Consider the following 19,500-nt stretch of genomic DNA (forward strand, 5'->3'; position numbering starts at 1 on the left):
TGGTAAAAGGACAGTAATTAATAAGCATGTGCTCAGTCCATGTATGATCACGATGTAATATTTATTAGTTTAGTAGAATACAAATACGGAATAAGTGTTTGCTTAGCTAGCAGATGATTACTGTGTAAATCCTTACACTCACTCTCTTATTTTAAGATAAAGAATTGCTATAAAAATATGTGCTGTTATCATCTCCATATTAGGCATGAGATAACTATGGTTAGCACACTAGCCAGGCAATTAGCACTTACTTCCAGTTTTACTAAAGTATAAAATCTACTTGTCAGCATGCTAAATTGAGCACTCATTCTTTTTTTTTTAGGAAGCTGTGACAGTGAAATAAATGTCTAACAACAGTGTGGTGCTATGGAGCTCGGTTCAGTGTGGACCAGTGTGGCAATGGTTTTACTAGGCATAGAAGTAGTGCAAACTGTTTGTAAAGACACGGTGACAGGCTCATTTATAACAGAATGCTAAGTAACAAAAGATTCCCTTACCTTTTACTTTGAATTATGCTCACTGAATTTTAAGAGAGTAAGACAGCTCATGCTTGTCATGAGTTGTAGTGCCCTTAAGTAAAATTAAAGAAACCCTAGATAAGCTTTAAAAATGAACTGCTGAAAGTTTAAATTAAAAATGCATTCTTCTTAGGAGAAAATCAATCAGTGCATTGTTTTTATTTTAAGAAATGTCATGTGGACTAACTCAGCTTTAGCAGAATAAAAAGTGTAGCATGATTACTGCTGGCCCTTTACAACACAGTTAAAATTATTTTAAATGCACAGATTTGCATAGTGCCAGGCTATGTCCAAAACTTTTACTATAGTATTTTCCACGCTGCTGATGCATAAATAAAACCATTGCTTATTAAATATCTTAATCATTAAAACTCAATTTCAAACCTGGCCTGTTTACCTTCAGAACTTAAGCCTGTAAGTCTGGAATCCACATGGTAGTCAAGGAAGACGCAGAGTGTTTCCGTGCAGCCTGGCTGCTACAGTCATAAGGAGGTATCACTCACTGAAGTGTCTGCTCTTTTAGCTTCTCATTGAAAAGCAACTTCGACTGTAGAGACCAGAGGCATGTTCTGAAGAGTAACACTTACTTGGTTAAATTGCAAACTTCCTATCAGAAGGTCCATAAAACTTAGCGCAGGATCCATGTCACCCAAGTTAATTTCATTTCCGTCGCTGTGAGTGCTGTACAGGTATATTGCACATTGCTAAGAATTGTGACGGCTGTGACCTATTATCAGAGCAGGAAATTACATGGGTCTCACAGCTGATGTGCGGTGTGCTGCTGCCACTGCTATGCATTAATTTCTAAGTCTTTGGTCATTTGTAATAATTCTGTAAACGTCTATCTTAGCAGTTTTCCGTCTAGACACGTTAAGCCCATGTGCACGGAATTTTCTCCCATCATTTTCAAGCACTTAGACTCAATTCTTAAATTACCTTTTTTATTGGACAATTTCACCTTGAACAATCTTCTAAGGGTTGGAAACATGATAGCCTCATTGTCCTGCTCCCTAATATTTAGGGGAAATTTATTTTAGAGAAAGTAGAACCATTTAGCAAGACATGAAAATAAAGGTGGAGAAAGTCTCTGATAAATGCCTACATTGTGTTGTTTTTCTTTTTTTCAGTTTTTATAGACTAGGTGATGATCCATCACTGAATATAATTGACCTCCTTTTCTGGTAAAGTTTCAAAAAATAGAAAACTTTTTACTTGTAGTTTTATATTGAAGATGGAAATATTTCGTTGTGTACATCGAGCCTTAACTCTGAAAACTTTTTTTATTCTTTCTTTCACATTGACATTTATAAAAAAATTAAATTCAAATGCCAGATGTAGTCGAAAGCATTTAGTGTTATTCCATGTAGGTATGATACCTGTAGGTAGATCTTACATTTTACTGTATAGTTCATATATATATATATATGTATGTATGTATATATATATATGTATATATATATATATATTGCCTGCATGTATGATTTGCCTTCATGGGTGCCTATGCATCATATGCATTCAGTGTCTACAGAGGGCCAAAGGGCATTGAATCCTCTGAAAATGTGGTATGAGATGGTTGAGAACAAACATGTGGATCCTAGGAACTCAACCGAGGGCCTCCACAAGAACAAGTGCTCTTAACCTCTAAGCTATATCTCTAGCCTTTGTGTTACATTTCTTGAATATCAATTTCTCTGATGGGAATTCCCTTATGTTACCCTTTCTTTAAAGTTTTTTTTCATAGTTTAAAATGTGTTCTATTTTTCTGTAACGTTATATTTTGCGCTTTCATATTTGTCTTGTAAAATTCATGTCAACAATCCTAAAACTCCGTATCATAAATTTGTTGACACACAGTTTCTAGAAAATGTCTTTTTCACTTGTTCCTTCTAAAATAAACTTGTCGTAGGCCTGATATTCAGTCAGTTAAGGACAGTATCTGATAGAACTTAAGTACTGGTGTTTTTCATCCAATGCCTTATGTAACCAAATGCACATTTCTGTGCTTTGTTAATTGCAATATGTTTGGCACTTGGCACATCATATGCCATTTAATTTTAGTTAATCTCTATGGAGTAGTTAACTTAGCTTTTGGCACAGATGCTTCAGAATGTGAATTGATCCAAATTAGAGACCATCTACAAATCAACTCTGTAGGGGTGGAGATAGAAAAATCAATTTGGTGGCAGCACATCTACAGATTGGCAAGAAACCTCTCTCTCGAGGGAGGAAGTCCAAAGGTGAGAGAATAAGACATCCAGCATCCCCCTATGGCTTCCACATGTGGGTATGTGCTCATTTACAAATACCACAGAGACCCCACAGGCACACACATAATAATATTTAAATTTCTGTGTAGACATTATATTTAATAGTTACTCATACACATGGATGAAACTAGTTCCTTAGTGACAGATATCCTGTCTCCTCCAAGACAAGTCAGTGTAGTGCTTGTCACATCGTGGCTAATCAATATGGGTTAACATTTTCTGAAAGGACACCTAGTGTCTCATGAGAATGCCTTTGCTTGTATTTGTATGCTAGCACTTTGTTTTGTCCTGACCCGCATCTCTCGTTCTGAAGAGCCTTCCTGAAACTTGCTTTAATATGAGGTCGTAAACTCAGCGTCATAGCATGCATTGGCACAGTCCTTCCAGCTATTTTGTGAAGTGGTGAGTGAGCGCTGCCTCAACAGAGGTGATGGTGAAGCTGCCTTCTAGACATTTGCAGTACTCCCTCCAATCTCCTCTTGCTTTACTCTGAGGTACCAACGCCTAGACCATGGCTTGGTACCTTTATTCTGAAATGTCTGTTCTGTTTCATCTCCATCTTGCTGGAGACCTCAACTTTCTTCCTCTCAGAGCTCTCTCTATCCAGAAGTCTCATCTGTTCCTCCGACCTAGGTATTGGCCACTTAAATCATTATATTAATCGTAATGATACATATTTACTGTGTACAAAAGATTATTCCAAAACATCATTTCCCTCTAACACTGAAACCCAGCTTTTTAAAGGAATTCTACTCTTGATCATCACATGGTTACGTCTTCTCTCTTCTGTGTACACCTTATACTGGCATTGTGGAAGTGCTAACTGCCATTTTTTTAATGCTTTCCTGTTGTTTTATTCTCATCAATAATCCTCAAATAATAATAGCAAGTGTACCTTCAATGACCATGTGTCAGCTCTGCTTCATCAAATTCTGGAGAACAGCAATGACAGTAAAAACAAATCATAATTATTTCTCTTTTTAATACTCAAAAATTCCTAGCCCAGGATTTATTCACAGAAATATTTAATTCATGCACCCAAAGTTGATTGAAATTTCTATTAACAAGATGTTCTAAAAATCACCAATATAACAACCTATTACATACTATAAAAAGTTTATATATAATCAATTTTATTTCATTTATAACAGAGTAAATATGTTGGAGCACGTATTCTGCGTGCTGTTGACATATTTTTTAAATGTATGGTTCATATTTACACCAGTCAGAAATAGAAGCTTATGAATAAATTTACTCAGTTTGTTTAAAAAAACATCTTATAATTCCTTATTGGAGGTAGAAAAGGATATCCAGGTGGGCCTCTGTAAAAGGCATGTTTGTGTCTTGGGGAATTTGGCATGCAAAACGAATTTGGAGTATATGTTTAGCCAAATGCTGAACATCACGTGTTAGTTTCAATGTGACCCAGAAGTCATGGAAGCTCATGTTGGAAAACACTGTGATGTGTCACTGGGAAGTTGAATTTCTGAAGGCCAAATGACAAAGAGAATTCATTGGTTCTCAAATATTTGTTACACTCTGCTAAGTCTTGGAGTATCAGAACAAAATAAGAATAGGTGGGGAAGGACCCACCAAGCAATAGTGTTTTAGAAGCTGTCTGTCTCACAATTGGTCAGAATCAATAAGTGAAACAAGCAAATCAGATAGACCATAGTTAGAGATGAGACTGAGGGAATGGTAACAGTTCTGAACTCACCACATGTTCCGCTTAGTCCTATCTGGGAAGGGAGATCTGAAATTGCCTACAGAGGTTTGGTGGAACTGAGCCTTCTATAGTTTTTATGTCAGTCTCGGGATTTTATGAAACTAAATAACAGAGAAGGAAAACAGACGCATCTGTGAGTCCACCTTAGACATGCTGTATAATACAGAGACAGAATCAAAGACAGGTGCTCATAGGAAACCTAAAGATCCCTTCCAACCAGCTTTCTGGGGACCTGGTGTCTTTAACAACATCCTGTTATAACTTCAGATATCACCACGACCTGCTCTATATCCTGAAACTCCTAAACAGAGACCTGTCACTTGTTCCTGACGATGTGTTCACTCTGAAAACTTTTGCAGACTTTCTTCATCAGTAATGCCTAACCTTTCTACCTTTTAATAGGGTTTTCTTCTTTTTTCAATATGTATTATCTGAAGGAGGCTGCTGTGTTCCCTATATTCAGTGAGATTGTTATAATATCACTATCAAAAGTGGATTGAGGATGTATACACAGAACTTCCAAAACAAAGATTCCCAGTTGTACCTTTGCAGTCATGATCTTTGTGATCTTCCTTTCCTTGACTCTTTGCCTTCAGTGCTGACTTCCCATTTTCTTTTGCATTGATCCATGGAATCTACAAGTAATTCTAACCAGAATAATCGTACCAGTGTCATTTTAATTTTTCTTACCTTCAAATTCTTGAGAAAGCAGTTTTATATCCTTATAGGTAAATTATGAAGTTATTTCTCATCTAATTTATTTCCTCCAACATAGTTGCTTATGTATGTACTAAATAATTTCTGCTTTTATTACCCTTACTCCCTGTTTTCAACTCATTAAAAAGTTCCACGAGAGGAATTAGTTTGAACCATAAAACAAATCTTTAATTAATATAATTGAAGTATATAGGAAAGAATGTTTTAGGTTAAATGACAATTAATTATTAAAAGTGTTTGTTTTCCTACAAAGTACATGTTTGGCTCCAATGAAATAGGAACTTTGCTTTCTAGAAAATATTAATGAAATCCCCTAGAAAGATGTTGCAGAACAAGCAATCAGATGCCTGTGTTTGTTGGGATTATAGTAATCTGGACCATGAAAAATAAAGAAGTCAATCAAAACTTTTTGACCAAAAAATAGAGATTTTACATATGGATCTGGAAAGCAGGCTAAATATTAGAATTGATGATTTAGAGAATTTAAGTAAACATTATAACTTTTCCTTACCCTTTCTGCAGAAGGCAAGTAAGAGAAATATGCTTATTATTCCCAAATTCTATGTATCACTTCTATGTACCACCTTATCCTTTCTCCATGTTTTCCTTAGAACAATTGTTATATGATATACTCTTTGTAGGAATTTATGAATGTGTAGATTGGTTATGAGAGGAAAGAGATTTGACAAGCCTGTGTATCTTTTCTTTAACAAACATGCACTTGCAAGAAGAATTTAGCTAATGGTTTTGGCACTGCGATGTTAAAAAAAAGATGTTATTTTAGAGATGATACTTCTGCTGTTGCTTGTCCTCAGCAATTGCCAGAGTTAGAGAATCTGGTGCTGTAAACAGTTGGAGATGGCAGTCCACCATCACATTCAGGCAATTAGGTCTTCATTATAAATTAATGAAGTGGTAATTGCTCCCTGCGACTTTCTCGGTGAAAAGCATGCTGGTGTTGTTTGCATTATCTTCATGTAATTCATAACTCAGTATTCAAGGACTTGTGATAGCTTGCAAATTAAACTACAATGAGAATTCCTTAATTAAAATCATATTTTACATCATATTATGAAAATCTCTATAGAATGTGCTGCTTAATGGTTAGCTGAATATGGCTTATAGCAAAGAAATTTGTAAAGGGTTTATTGATCAAAGTAAATACTCATCTATTCTTATGAGTAAAGGTTGATTTAAAAATATGAAGCCAATTGATCTTTTTTTTCTAATTTCTAATCACAATGTTATGATATAACTGTAAAGACCCAGAATACATCCAGAATGGCCTTACAGTCCAATCTTTAGCACTACCACAAAACATTGATATTTAATAATGGAAATTTTTGAACACCAAATGTAGCCCCTTAATCTTCTAAAATTAAACATTTTGTCTTGTCTTTGACCTTATAGATACCTTATCATAAAATCCTTAGAACTGAGACACCTCTTACATGAGTTTCTTTAGAAAAGATACCTAAATAATCCACACGTGCAATAGATTTGAGTATCCCCTCCCTCTATTCCATCCAGTTCCTTCCCACCTCCCATTCAGATCCATCTCCTTTCTGTCTCTCATTAGAGAGCAAACAGGCTTCTCATGATCAATCACAAAATATAATAAGATAAAACAAAAAAAATAATACATTGGAATTAGACAAAGCAAGAAGAAGAAACAGAGCCTAAGAGAAGGCAGAAGAGAGCCTCACTTCCTCACACACTCAAGAAATCATAAAACACTAAACTAGAAACCATAACATGAATGCAAAGAATGTGTAGGGTAAAAAGAAAGAAGTGTGTGTGTGTGTGTGTGTGTGTGTTTGTATAGAAAATAAAAATTAAAAATAAGAATATAAATATAGGAAATAAGACATTTCTAGAAAGATAAGCTTTGACATGAATTATGAGACAAAGGTTCTCTGCAGATGCAACTTAATTCATTTTTTTATTGACCATTTTTAGTGGCCCATGAGACCTACCCTTGAAAGGAGTTTTTTCCCCAGTGAAATTCCCTCGGAGAAAACGAAATTTTCATTTGAAAGTGCATATCTATTGGAGATAGCTTCTGAGTTAGGAATGTGGGCACGTGTCCACTTCCCCTTTCAACTCTAAGAACTTACGCGGTGCACACCCATGGAGGACCTGTACATGCTGCCCCAGTGTCTGTGAGTCCCTATGAGCATCAGCTGATTCAGAGGGCTTTCTTTTCTTGCTATCCTCTATCATCTCTGGCTCTTCCATTGTTTTAAGCTATTTTTGCCTACTCATTCCTGTGATTCCATGAGACCTGAGGGGAGACACTTGATGGACATATCCCATTTAAGTTGGAGTTTTTCAAGGTCTCTCACTCTCTGTATAATGTCTGACTGTGGGGATCTGTATTTGTCTTCATTTCTCTGATTGTGGCTGAACAAGGCACTGATATATGAGTATAGAATCATCATTTTGTTTTGCTTGTTTCTTTGTTTGTTTTTTGCTTTTTGTTTTTTTTTGTTTTTTGTTTTATTGTTTTGCTTTTTTTTATTTTAAGGGTAGTATTTGGTTTTACACTAGGTCCCAGGGTAGTCTTAAATTCTTGGTTCCCCAAGCAATATCTGATATGTGTTCACTCTTGTAGAGTGAGTCTTCAATTAAATCACTATTAGTTACTCACATAAACATTGTCCCAATATCACCATAGTTTATCTTACAGAATGTCATTAGTAGATCAAAGGCTTTGTGGCTGGATTGATGTCTTTGCTTCTTCTTTGGTAGCATGCAGAGTACCTTCATGTGCCATAGACTCCGGGATATAGAGGTAAAGTCTCTATGTAGGCACCAGCATAGAGTCTCCCTTTTCACTGTTTTCTGTAGATGTTGTCTTTATCAATGGATCTTTGCATTCTGTATGTTGAGAATGCCCTACAGTGGTGGTAGCAGCCTGGTTTGTTTGTGTGTTTCCATGGGACTCCTTTTGCTAACAAAATTTTCTAACCAAATCCCAGCAATGGAAGTTTACTTTGCTGTTAAGAAATGGCCAACTTGGACTCTATTTCCCCAATTTGATGATTTCTTTCACATCTCCTTCATACATGTGTGTACTTTAGGAGTCTTCTACTGTATTAGGTTCCCATATTATCCCTCAAATGGCCATTAACTTTAGTTGTCTCTCTTCCATTTTAACTTACTCATATCCTGTTCCCTCCCCCTTTCCATTATATCTTCCCATTCTAGCTGTCCCCATATTCATCCATAACTATACATTATATTTTCCTTTTCTAGGGAGATCTAGTTGTCATTTCTTAGACCTTTACTGTATATCCAACCTCTGTGGTTCTGTCGACTGTGGCTTGGATATCATTGACTTAACAGCTAATATCCACATATAAGTGAATATATATCACATTTGTCTTTCTGGGTCTAGGTTACCTCACTCAGTGTGACCTTTCTAGTTTCATCCATTTACCTGCAATTTTCATGATTTTATTGTTGTTTTCTCAATGGCTGAGGAATGCTCCATTATGCAGTATATACATTTTCTTTGTCCATTTTACTGTTCAGGGACATCTTGGTTGTTTCCAATTTTAGGCTATTATTAATAGAGCTGCAGTGAGCATAATTGAGTAATTGTCCTTGTAGTAGGGTCAAGCATCTTTTGGGTGTGTGCCCAAGAGTGGTAAGCTGAAATCTTGAGGTCGATACATTCCAATATTTTTGAGGAACTACCACACTGATTCCCGTCCTGGGTGAGGATGCTTACATTCCCACCAGCAATAAATGAGTGTTCTCCTTATTCCAAATCCTTGCCAAGATGAGCTGTCACATGTTTTATTGACCTCGGCCTTTCTGAGAAGTGTAACATGAAATCTCAAAGGAAATTTGGTTGGGATGTCCCAGATGACTAAAGATGTTGACAAGTTCTTTAAGTAGTTTCAGCTATTTGAGTTTCCTTTAGATAATTCTGCTTATATCTGCATCACATTTTATTTGGGCTATTTGTTTTTGTTTTCTTGATATATAATTTTTTAGTTGTTTACACATTTTGGATATAGCCCTGTATTGTGTATGTAGTAGCTGAAAACTTTTTTCTATTATGTAGGCATCCACTTTGTCCAAACAACAGTGTCCTTTGCCATACAGAAACTTGTCATATTCATGAACTCCTATTTACTAGTTTTTGATCTTAGTGCCCGAGCTAATGGTGTTCTGTTCATAAAGTCTTCTCTTGTACCAATGAGTTCAAGGTTATTCCCCACCTTCTCTTCTTTCACATCTAAAGTATCTGGTTTTATGTTGAGGTCTTTTATCCATTGGAAGCTGCATTTTGTGCAGGGTGATAAGTAAGGACCTATTAGAATTCTCCTACATGTAGCCATTCAGTTTGACCAGCACCATTTGTTGAAGAAGCTGTCTTTTCTCTGGTATGTGTTTCTGGCTTCTTTAGCAAAAATCAGGCCCATTGCTGTGTGTATTCATCTCTGAGTCTTCAATTTAACTCCACTGATCAACTTGTCTGACGTTGTGCCAATGCCATGCCTTCACTGGCTTGGCTAGAGTTACCCAAAGATATTTTAAATTATTAGAGGTTACTGTGAAAATTGTTGTTTCCCTGATTTCTTTCTGAGTCAGTTTGTCATTTGTATATAGGAAGGCTACTGATCTTTGGGAACTCTGTAAACAACTGCTATGTTGTAACTATATCAGTTGTAGGATTTTCTACTGGAATTTTTAGAGTCACCTATTAATTTCTATTCTATTATCTGAAAATAAGATACTTTGTGACTTCTTTTTATCCTGTTTATCTCCTTCAGTTTTCTTCTTGGAATGAAATTTAAGAATACAATTATAGTATCCAATGCAATGATTGATCTTCAAAATTTAAAAATTCTCTAACATTTTTTTTCATTCTGCAAACCAAATATGGAACTTTGCATATTATTGACAGTATTCTACCACTGCACCATATGCTTCACCTTAGTAATAATTTCTTATGAGTTCATTCTCATGAATGATACCCCCATATATTACATTTAATTCATTCCCTAATAGTCATATAGTATTGTAAATATGAATAACCCAAAATTTAATAATTTCATTTTAGAAAAAAATTCTAAATTTATCCACTAATGCTTGATGAAATAACTTACAAATAAATGTGATGCTTAAATTGTGATTTTTTTCTAGGAACAATAGGGTTATTAATGTCAAGGAGGAAGAAAAACATATTCCAATGTAATTGCACCAGAAAGAAGGGAATAAAAACCAGGAAATTTAACGTGGCTCTTGAAAACAGTAAAATTGCTCTCATTGGAAACAAGTTTCTATTCTCTATTTGAACTCTTTAAAAATTAGCATGTAGATTGGGATCATTTTTGAAGAAACTAAAATTTCAAACTGAAGAGTTTAAATGCTTTTGCATAGGCACTGGAGAACCGTGGAAGACTTTGAATTAAAAAGCATCTCAGTAAAGGACTAGTGTTCCCGAAAGGTCTGGGCAGAATTGTACGTGGAAAAAAGAAAATGCATACACAGCAATAGCAGTTGGAGAGATTGCCATGATAGAGAGTAACCTGAGTAATGCAAGCAATATGGCATTGAATTAAACTTCCCAGGATTTATTCTGATGATCACAAAATTACTTCTTTACTGTTTTAAACTCTTGGAACTTTAAAAAAAATCTTCTTTTATAGTGACAGAAGTTAATAATATAAATCTAACTAATATAATAACAACACATTAACCTTTTTGGCCATATAAAAGTCCAATATGGGAGCTAAGGCAGTACAAACCATAGCGTTCACTATATGGCTGTTCCTGTTTTACATGTATTGACTGTTTCTTTGGAGAAGCTGACATCTTCCCAACATGGCTCCACCAAAAATATAGAGACTCTTTAAAGATGGTGTGCGTGAAGCTCCATGGTGATGCTATCATGTAAAGTCTCTGAATTTTGCTGCATACAAAATTTAGTTCAATATTGTTTAAGTTGTGAGAAAAACAATTTCAGGTACTGTTACTTGTCCTTTTCTTTTAAAACAGACAGAACAAAATACAGAATCGCAGCAAGTCTTTGATGTGAATCACTGTTCGCCAGTCTTTCCAGGTTTTCATGCTCCAATGTTTGAATGTGCATAATGACTTGCCCAGTGGCCTTTTCTTGAATATCTAAAAACTTGCAGTGCAAGGCAAATGTATTCATTCAATTAATGAAACTGCTTTGTGGCATTGAATTCACCAATAGCCATACACTAGAAGGTCAGGAGTTTGTCCACAGATTTCTTTAATGTGTGTCTTTGTTTATGCTATTTTTGTTAGTTAATTTGCCTTGGCACTTTTGTACTGTGTGCGTCATCATTACACGTACCTCACTAATTTTGTGTGTCTCTCTCTCTTTGCTTTGCTTCTTCAGTGGGAAGAGATCAGTGGTGTCGATGAGCATTACACACCCATCAGGACATACCAGGTGTGCAATGTCATGGATCACAGCCAAAATAATTGGCTGAGGACGAACTGGGTCCCGAGAAACTCAGCTCAGAAAATCTATGTGGAGCTCAAGTTCACACTACGGGACTGCAACAGCATCCCTTTGGTTTTGGGGACTTGCAAGGAGACCTTTAACCTGTACTACATGGAGTCTGACGATGACCAGAGTGTGAAATTCCGAGAGCATCAATTTACAAAGATTGACACCATTGCGGCTGATGAAAGCTTCACCCAGATGGATCTTGGGGACCGCATTCTGAAACTCAACACTGAGATTAGAGAAGTGGGACCGGTCAACAAAAAGGGGTTTTATTTGGCTTTTCAAGACGTTGGTGCTTGCGTTGCCTTGGTGTCTGTGAGAGTGTACTTCAAAAAGTGCCCGTTTACGGTGAAGAATCTGGCTATGTTTCCAGACACAGTACCCATGGACTCCCAGTCTTTGGTGGAGGTTAGGGGCTCTTGTGTCAATAATTCCAAGGAGGAGGATCCTCCCAGGATGTACTGCAGCACAGAGGGTGAATGGCTTGTCCCTATTGGCAAGTGCACCTGCAACGCTGGGTATGAAGAACGAGGTTTCATATGCCAAGGTAAGAGCCTCCTTTTTTTCTTTAAAGTTAAATTTGTCTCCAGTGAGTTTATTATAAAGTAATGAAAATAAATTAACCGAATCTGATCTCACTTGGCCATACAACACAGCTCAGAATTATGAGTCGATTTATATGCTAAATTTATCCCATTTGATGTGTTGATTCGTGATCTGTTCTGAAATATTAATGGATGTAACTCTGGGGTGCTGGACTGCACCCTGGAGAGGTGTCATCTGTGCTACCTTTTTCATTGTATTTTACTTTATTGAGTTAGTTGGGAGGATGCCCACATACAATGGTGTATTTTGTAAAGGTATTAGGGCAGGTTGAAGAAGTGGTTTCTCCTTTTAACATTTGGATCCTGGGCATCAAACTCAGGTTATTAAACGTGATAGTAGGCACCTTTGCAGGCTGGGCCATCTTCCAGGCTTGAGGTTTGCTTACTAGCTTATGTTTGATGGTTGTGTGATAGTAGTAATTAAAGTGAAATACATCTGCCTTTTTTGACACTGAGGGCAGAAACATCTTTGGTACTCAGATAATCTAATTATAACAAATAGAGTGATACGTATATCTGTCCTACCTATCTCAGTAATATTCTCTTAATATTTATAAAATATGGCCTGTGATTGATAGTTAGTGATAGTTGGCTACCAAGTGGATGTTTAAATGCTCTAAGAAAATGATTTTATTTAAAATTCCAAGGCCAGTATACTTGTATTGGCTTATTATGGCATACCTGTTTTTTATGTGTGTGTGTGTGTGTAGGGGGGGAACTTGAAGTTCTGTGGCAAAGGAAATAGGGAGAATCTGGGGGAGAAAAAATATTATAGGTATTTACAAAATTGTATGCAATTTTTTATACATTTAATATTATTAGGGATTCTGAATTTTTATCAGTTTGACTATTACTTTTTAAGACTATGTATTTAATGCAAAAAATACTTAAAATATATTTTTCATATAAATTATATTTATCAGACATACAAGATTATAATCCTGTTTCAATTTTTTTGTTTTCAATTAGATAGTTTTTATATTTGATCATGCTGAAACTATCAATTATATTTGAAGAGTACAAATATATGTGTGAATATTAGTGCATGGTCCTGTGACTTTTCTTCATTTTCACACTTCTATTTACTGTTAGCCTCTGTCACGAGAACAGTCTGTTATTCTGCTGATGGACATTCAGTAGGAACAGTTGAGAAGTCCATGTAACGGAAATGAACTACTATTTATGCAGTTTATCCTTTAATTCAGTATGAACAGGTGACAGTATCTTTCCTTTGAATACAGCATGGTTTGTAAAAACACATTAAATAAAGGAAAGGCAGGGTAGCACAGTGAGATGAATGCTGTCTGTGCAGGCATGCAGACCCAATTTAGATCTCTGGCATTCACATAAAAGCCATATGTGGTGGTGGATTTTTACTGTATGTATATCTACAGATCACATGGATGACTGGTTCCCATAGGTTGGCAGATCTTGTGGTACTGGAGGTACAATTGCCTAATTGTGAGCAGGCATGGAGTTACTGGGACCTGAACCCTAGATTCCAGAAGAGCAGCCAGTGCTCCTCAATACTAGACCATCCCTCTAGGTACCATTTTTTTTTTGAAATCCACATCTTTCCTTTAAACCTCAGTGTCATTAGTATTGAAATTAAGATAGGTAATCAGATAGGTTAGACCCAAATGCTAAGGTTAGCCCAAACTGTTTTGTCAATGGTGACAATGTGAAATACAAGTGTACATGTTGTATGGTAGTAGTTTGAAGAAACTAAGATCTCAAAGAGTTTACACAGAGTTATCAAGAACCTATCATAAGCCTTATATGCATCTCCTTATTTCTGACATCTATTTTGTTTTGAGAATTTTAAGACGTTGTTACTTGAAAGATTATTTTGGGGTTCTATAAGATATATCTGGATGGAAACTAAGATAATCTAGATTTGTAAATTATTAAGAATTGTACACTTGCAGACCAGTCTGTGAAATGCAATACAATAACTGTTTCTCACAAACTATTAGTGCAAAATAATAATATGGCAGACATGGGAGAAATGCAGATGAATAAGTCATTGTGTCTACCTTCCAGGCGTTCACAGTCTCCTTAGAATGACAGAATCATAAATTAATGATTTTAGTGTAAGACAGACCAATAAATATTCTGTCCTGTGTGCAATGAGTTTTGTCAGTCTAGGAGAAGAAGAGATTAATATTCTAGACTTAAAAATTAATCGTAAAATTGCTAATTAATGAGATGGCTTTGTGTTGGCTGTAGAGGCATTTTTACTGTGCTTACAAACATTAGGAATAGAAAGAAAAGGAGGGGTTGTCTCTAATGACTCTCATATATTCCAAAAGAAAGAGTTCCCAATTATTATTACATCATTATACTTAAATCCTAGACCCACATAGAAAACACATACAAAAACATACAGAAGTGTTTTTATACGAGTCACTTCCACAGGGAAGCCTCTAGAAAGATTTAGATTTCATTTATAGGCCATTTCCTAACATAACAAATCTAATATGCCAATTACTTTCCCAATCTAGATGGGTAATTAAGACACTTAATGTTCAGTGATCTGAATGATGAGAATGTGACAACCTCTACTTGATGGGAAAATTACACTGATAACAAGGTTTTGGATTCAACAAACATATCCATCAGTTTTCAAAGAATGAATAGTAGCAAAATGAACATTCTCCAGAGCAGAGCAAAATTCTAAGTATGTAAAGTACATCATTTATATTTTTACAATAATCCACTTTTCCTGTATTGTTTTGACCATGGATTTAATTAATTATTTATTGAGTTATTAAGATGTGCTAAGTATACTGCTGAACATTAGAATAAAAATCAAAAGACAAATATTATCTTTGACGAGTTTGTTTTTTACATTATAAATGTATATGTTGGAGCTAGAGAGATGGTTCCATAATTATGAATGCTTGCTTCTCTTGAGGAGTTTTGTTCCCAGTATTCATTTTGGACATCTTAGAACCACTTATAACTACATCACCAGGGTATCCAATTCTGTCTTCTGGCCTCTGCATGCACTTGTGACACACACACACACACACACACACACACACACACACACACACACACACACATACAAACACACACAGAGACAAAGCCTTAAAATTAAATTATGTGTTTGTTTTTAAAAATTTGGAGAAAATAGAATGTCAGCTAAATGATTAAAGACATAAATAATAGTTCAATGCAAGATAATCTGTAATCCCAGTACTCAGAAGCTCAAGGTTATTATTGCTATACATATGAGGACAGCCAGAACTACAGCATGGACTTCAGGCAAGGCTGAGCTATGGTATGAGATCCTGCTTCAAAAACAAAGGGTCAATAAAAATAAACCAATTAAGAAAGAAATCTGGAAAGTGAGCTAACGGTGCTACTGTAGAAACAGGTATTGGTGTGGGAGAATAGTCACATGAAAGCCTCTCTTGCATCCTCTCTTCAAGAAGATGCAACTGATCTTCCTTCTCTTTTTTTCCTTTAATTTAAACTAGATCCTTTATTCATATATGATATCCTGGTTAAAGTTTTCCTTCTTCTCTCCACTCCACCCAGTTTCTCTCTACCTTCCCCCTTCCTGATAAACTCCCTTTCTGCCTCTCATTGGAACAAAAAGCTTACTTGTTTTGTATCCTGCTCTTGTTCCTTTGTTTGAGATCAAGAAATAAAATCCACGAAAGCGTTCTCCCTCCTTCTGCTCCTCATTTGGAGCTTGGGAACTCCGTTCAGTGCTCCAATGTGGGTCTCTATCTCCATCCATCTCCAGATGAAGGTTCTATGGTGATGTGCAAGATATCCATCAGTGTGCCTATAGGATAGGGCCAGTTCAGGCATCCTCTCCTCAGCTGCCCAAGGAACAAGCTAGGGACATCTCCTTGGACACCTGGGAACCCCTGCCAACCCTAAAATAGCTCCCTTAATTAAGATATATGCTTGCCTGCTCCCATACTCACCTTTCTTCCATCCCAACTGTCCCATTCCCCCAAGCTCTTCCCATCCTCCCCTTCTCCCTTCTCTTTCCCCAACTCCCCTTACCCCCACACCATCCCCACCTCCAATCTCTCAATTTTTGCCTGGTAATCTTGTCTTCTTCCAATATCCAGGAGGATAACTATATATTTTTCTTTGAGTTCACTTTCTTATTTAGCTTCTCTAGGATCACGAATTATAGGCTCATTGTCCTTTAATTATGACTAAAATCCACTTATGAGTGAGTACATACCATATTCATCTTTTTGGTTCTGGGTTACCTCACTCAGGATGGTGTTTTCTATTTCCATCCATTTGCATGCAAAATTCAAGATGTCATTGTAGTACTCTAATGTGTATATAATTCCACACTTTCTTTATCCGTTCTTCCAATGAAGGGCTTCTAGGCTGTTTCTGGCTTTGTGGGAGCCTAGTCTGTTTGGAAGCTCACCTTCCTAGACCTGGATGGAGAGGGGAGGACCTTGGACTTCCCACAGGGTAGGGAACCCTGACTGCTCTTTGGGCTGGAGAAGGAGAGGGAGGGGGAAGGAAATTGGAAGAGGTGGAATTTTTTAATAAAAAATAAAAAAAATGCTGAAAAAAATCCAAGAAAACGGAGGAAATGGTGTGCCTTCATACTTCAAAGATCATTTAGAGGCAGAGAGTAAGATAATAAGAAATACTGACAATAACACCTTTCAATAGTTACTTGCTAAGAAAAGTAAGAAAACAGAAAATATGTAGTCCAGAAGATAAAGAACACTGAGTATAATGAATGTGAGAGTAGATGCTCTTATGAAGGACCATCCTCAGCAAAAACTGATGAGTAAGGCAAGGATGAGTATGGAGGTATGACATCATGCATCACTTTGACTCTCTAGAAATTCCTCTAGCATATCTCTTGTTTCAGTCAGTCATGACTCACATTGAAAAAAAGAAATCAATATATGGCTTTTCATTCTCAAAGCTTTAGTGCTAGAATGTAATCCTACTACATACAGTCTTTGATTTTAAACCCCAGCACCACAAAATCCTAAAAACAAATGAGTTAAAAAATGAAATTGAATGAATTTGAATACTCAAACAATGATATAATTTTGTAAGACAATATCATCTGTTTCCTTTCAGTACTTGGTTATTTCTTACGTTTCAGCATAAACTTTCACCATTTTTGTTTTTCTGAAGAATTGGAGGTGTGGGGATTTTTCATCAATTCCAAGGAAATACGTTGCTCTCTTTTCCTTTTAATCCCTGCTAATGAACTATATTATCTACTTCAGTATTATTTTCAAAAAATTAAATGAAAATGTTAATGGATTTTTATATGATAAATTAATTGTATTTGTGGCAGATAGCAGGAGGTTACTATAAATATTTCGGCTCATACAAAATTTGTTTAGGCTTAGTGTACCAAATACCTTATTAATGTCACTGTGGAATCTGTTGTTCTGTGCTTTATCTGCACGTTAATTGTGGGATGTTAACTTTATTCCATGCTTTATTACATTAGAAACTTAATAGAAAAGTGTGTTTGATGTAATATTCCAAGTCAGCTAGACTTTTTGATGACTGCTCAAATTTGTTGTCTTTACTGATGGCTTAAGATTCCAGCTTTCCCTCGCCTCTCCTTTCTGTGCCAGTTCAGAAACTCTTAGAGCAGCTGTCAGGTTTCAAGTACAGGGTGATTTAAGGATTCGTTTTGCTGATCAGAGGAAACACAAAAGCAAAGACTTCACTGGAATATTTTTAGGGCTTTTTGAGTCTGTGCACACAGCCATCAGCACTGTGTTAAACTTTGAAACGCTTAGATACTTGAATAAATTAAGAAAAAAAGGCCTCCCCATAATTCCCATAGAAGAATATCCTTGAGGAGAAAGACTATGAATATCTTTTCAACACTGTGTTCCTAGAATCTACAGAGACTGAATGATTCTCAATTGCAAACTGATAGGATGAAAATAACTACATGGTTTCTGTCAACTAGGCATTCTTGGCATGTAAGTCATGAAGAGAGTATAGTTCATATTATTTATCTTGAATCTTCTATGTTTTTCACTAAACCATGCAACAAAGGACATGGGTTTCATGTGGTTTGAAATGAGCATTTTGTCTAATAGGCCAGATACATATGCAAACAACAAAAATAGACTCATCTGAAGAGCCATTAATGAGTAACAAATAGATGATTTGAATACATTATGGTATTTTCAGTTTTTTTCCATTGTGTGTATTTCGATAAATAAGTATTATTTAATTCTTTATAAAAATTAATCACTGCTAAATTTACACCTATATATAGTGAGGAACCATTATCTTTTGAAAACTCTTAACTTTTGAAACTTTCATCCCTTTCATTTGCACAGTTCCCCCCTCCAGCAATAATTCTGCCTCTATTCCTTCAAATTACATTATTTATAACTCAAGATTTTATCTTGCATTATTCAATTTTTTTCCTGTGTTCACAATGATAGTTCCCTACTTTTACTTTGCCTTTAATATTTAAGTACACATAATCTTTAATGTTAGTAAATATTTATGCTATTAGTAACTAATAATATAAGTACGTTTTCAGATAAAAAATAGACAAATGTGTTACGACAGCATTGTAATAGCTATAACTTGATTAATTTGGGATCATATGTCTTCTCACAAATTTTATAACAAGTTATTGGAACATTAACTTGAGGCTCAAACTTCAGTGAGCCTGTCTTCGAGGCTCAGCTTGTATTTAATTGTGCCAGTTAGGAAATGGTTCTTGTCACTGACAAGTGTGTGAGAAATGTTACTTTCTAATTTTTTGACAAAGTGGTTTGATATTCTGATTCTTTATCCACAAATGGAAAGACCATGAGATTGCCGCTGAATATCTTACTCAGCTCACTATGTCATCTCCAGCAGTATATTATACATATACATCATTATTGTCTCCCATCAGCGTCCCTGAAATGGGATAGTCTTCCTCTCTTCCTCGTTTAAATCACTTTCATGGCTTGAACAAAATGACCTCATTTAATATTCTTTTTGTTATCTTTCAGTGACCTTGACAAGAGAAATATTATCAATGAATTTACTTACTTACATGTTGGTTATCATCACTCCATTGTTCACTGTCTATCAAACATCATGATTTTCCTTTCTGAAATGATTACATTTTGCTGGGAAAGTAGCTCAGTGGTAGAGTGCTTGGCTGCTGTTGGCCTCACAGGTC

General features: G+C 35.8%; 1 protein-coding gene across 2 annotated transcripts in view; it reads left to right on the top strand.

The window, feature by feature from the left end:
• The window catches only part of Epha3 (EPH receptor A3), a 303,404-nt gene that overhangs the window by 69,429 nt on the left and 214,475 nt on the right, over positions 1–19,500 (top strand). For both annotated transcript variants that reach the window (XM_085685664.2, XM_048422806.3), the window contains exon 3: positions 11,614–12,274. In XM_085685664.2, the coding sequence (XP_085541790.2) occupies positions 11,614–12,274 (661 nt within the window). The remainder of the gene's footprint in view (positions 1–11,613; positions 12,275–19,500) is intronic.

The sequence above is a fragment of the Myodes glareolus genome, chromosome 2, assembly GCF_982192425.1.
Source record: "Myodes glareolus chromosome 2, mMyoGla1.1, whole genome shotgun sequence".
In the NCBI taxonomy this organism is placed as follows: Eukaryota; Metazoa; Chordata; class Mammalia; order Rodentia; family Cricetidae; genus Myodes; species Myodes glareolus.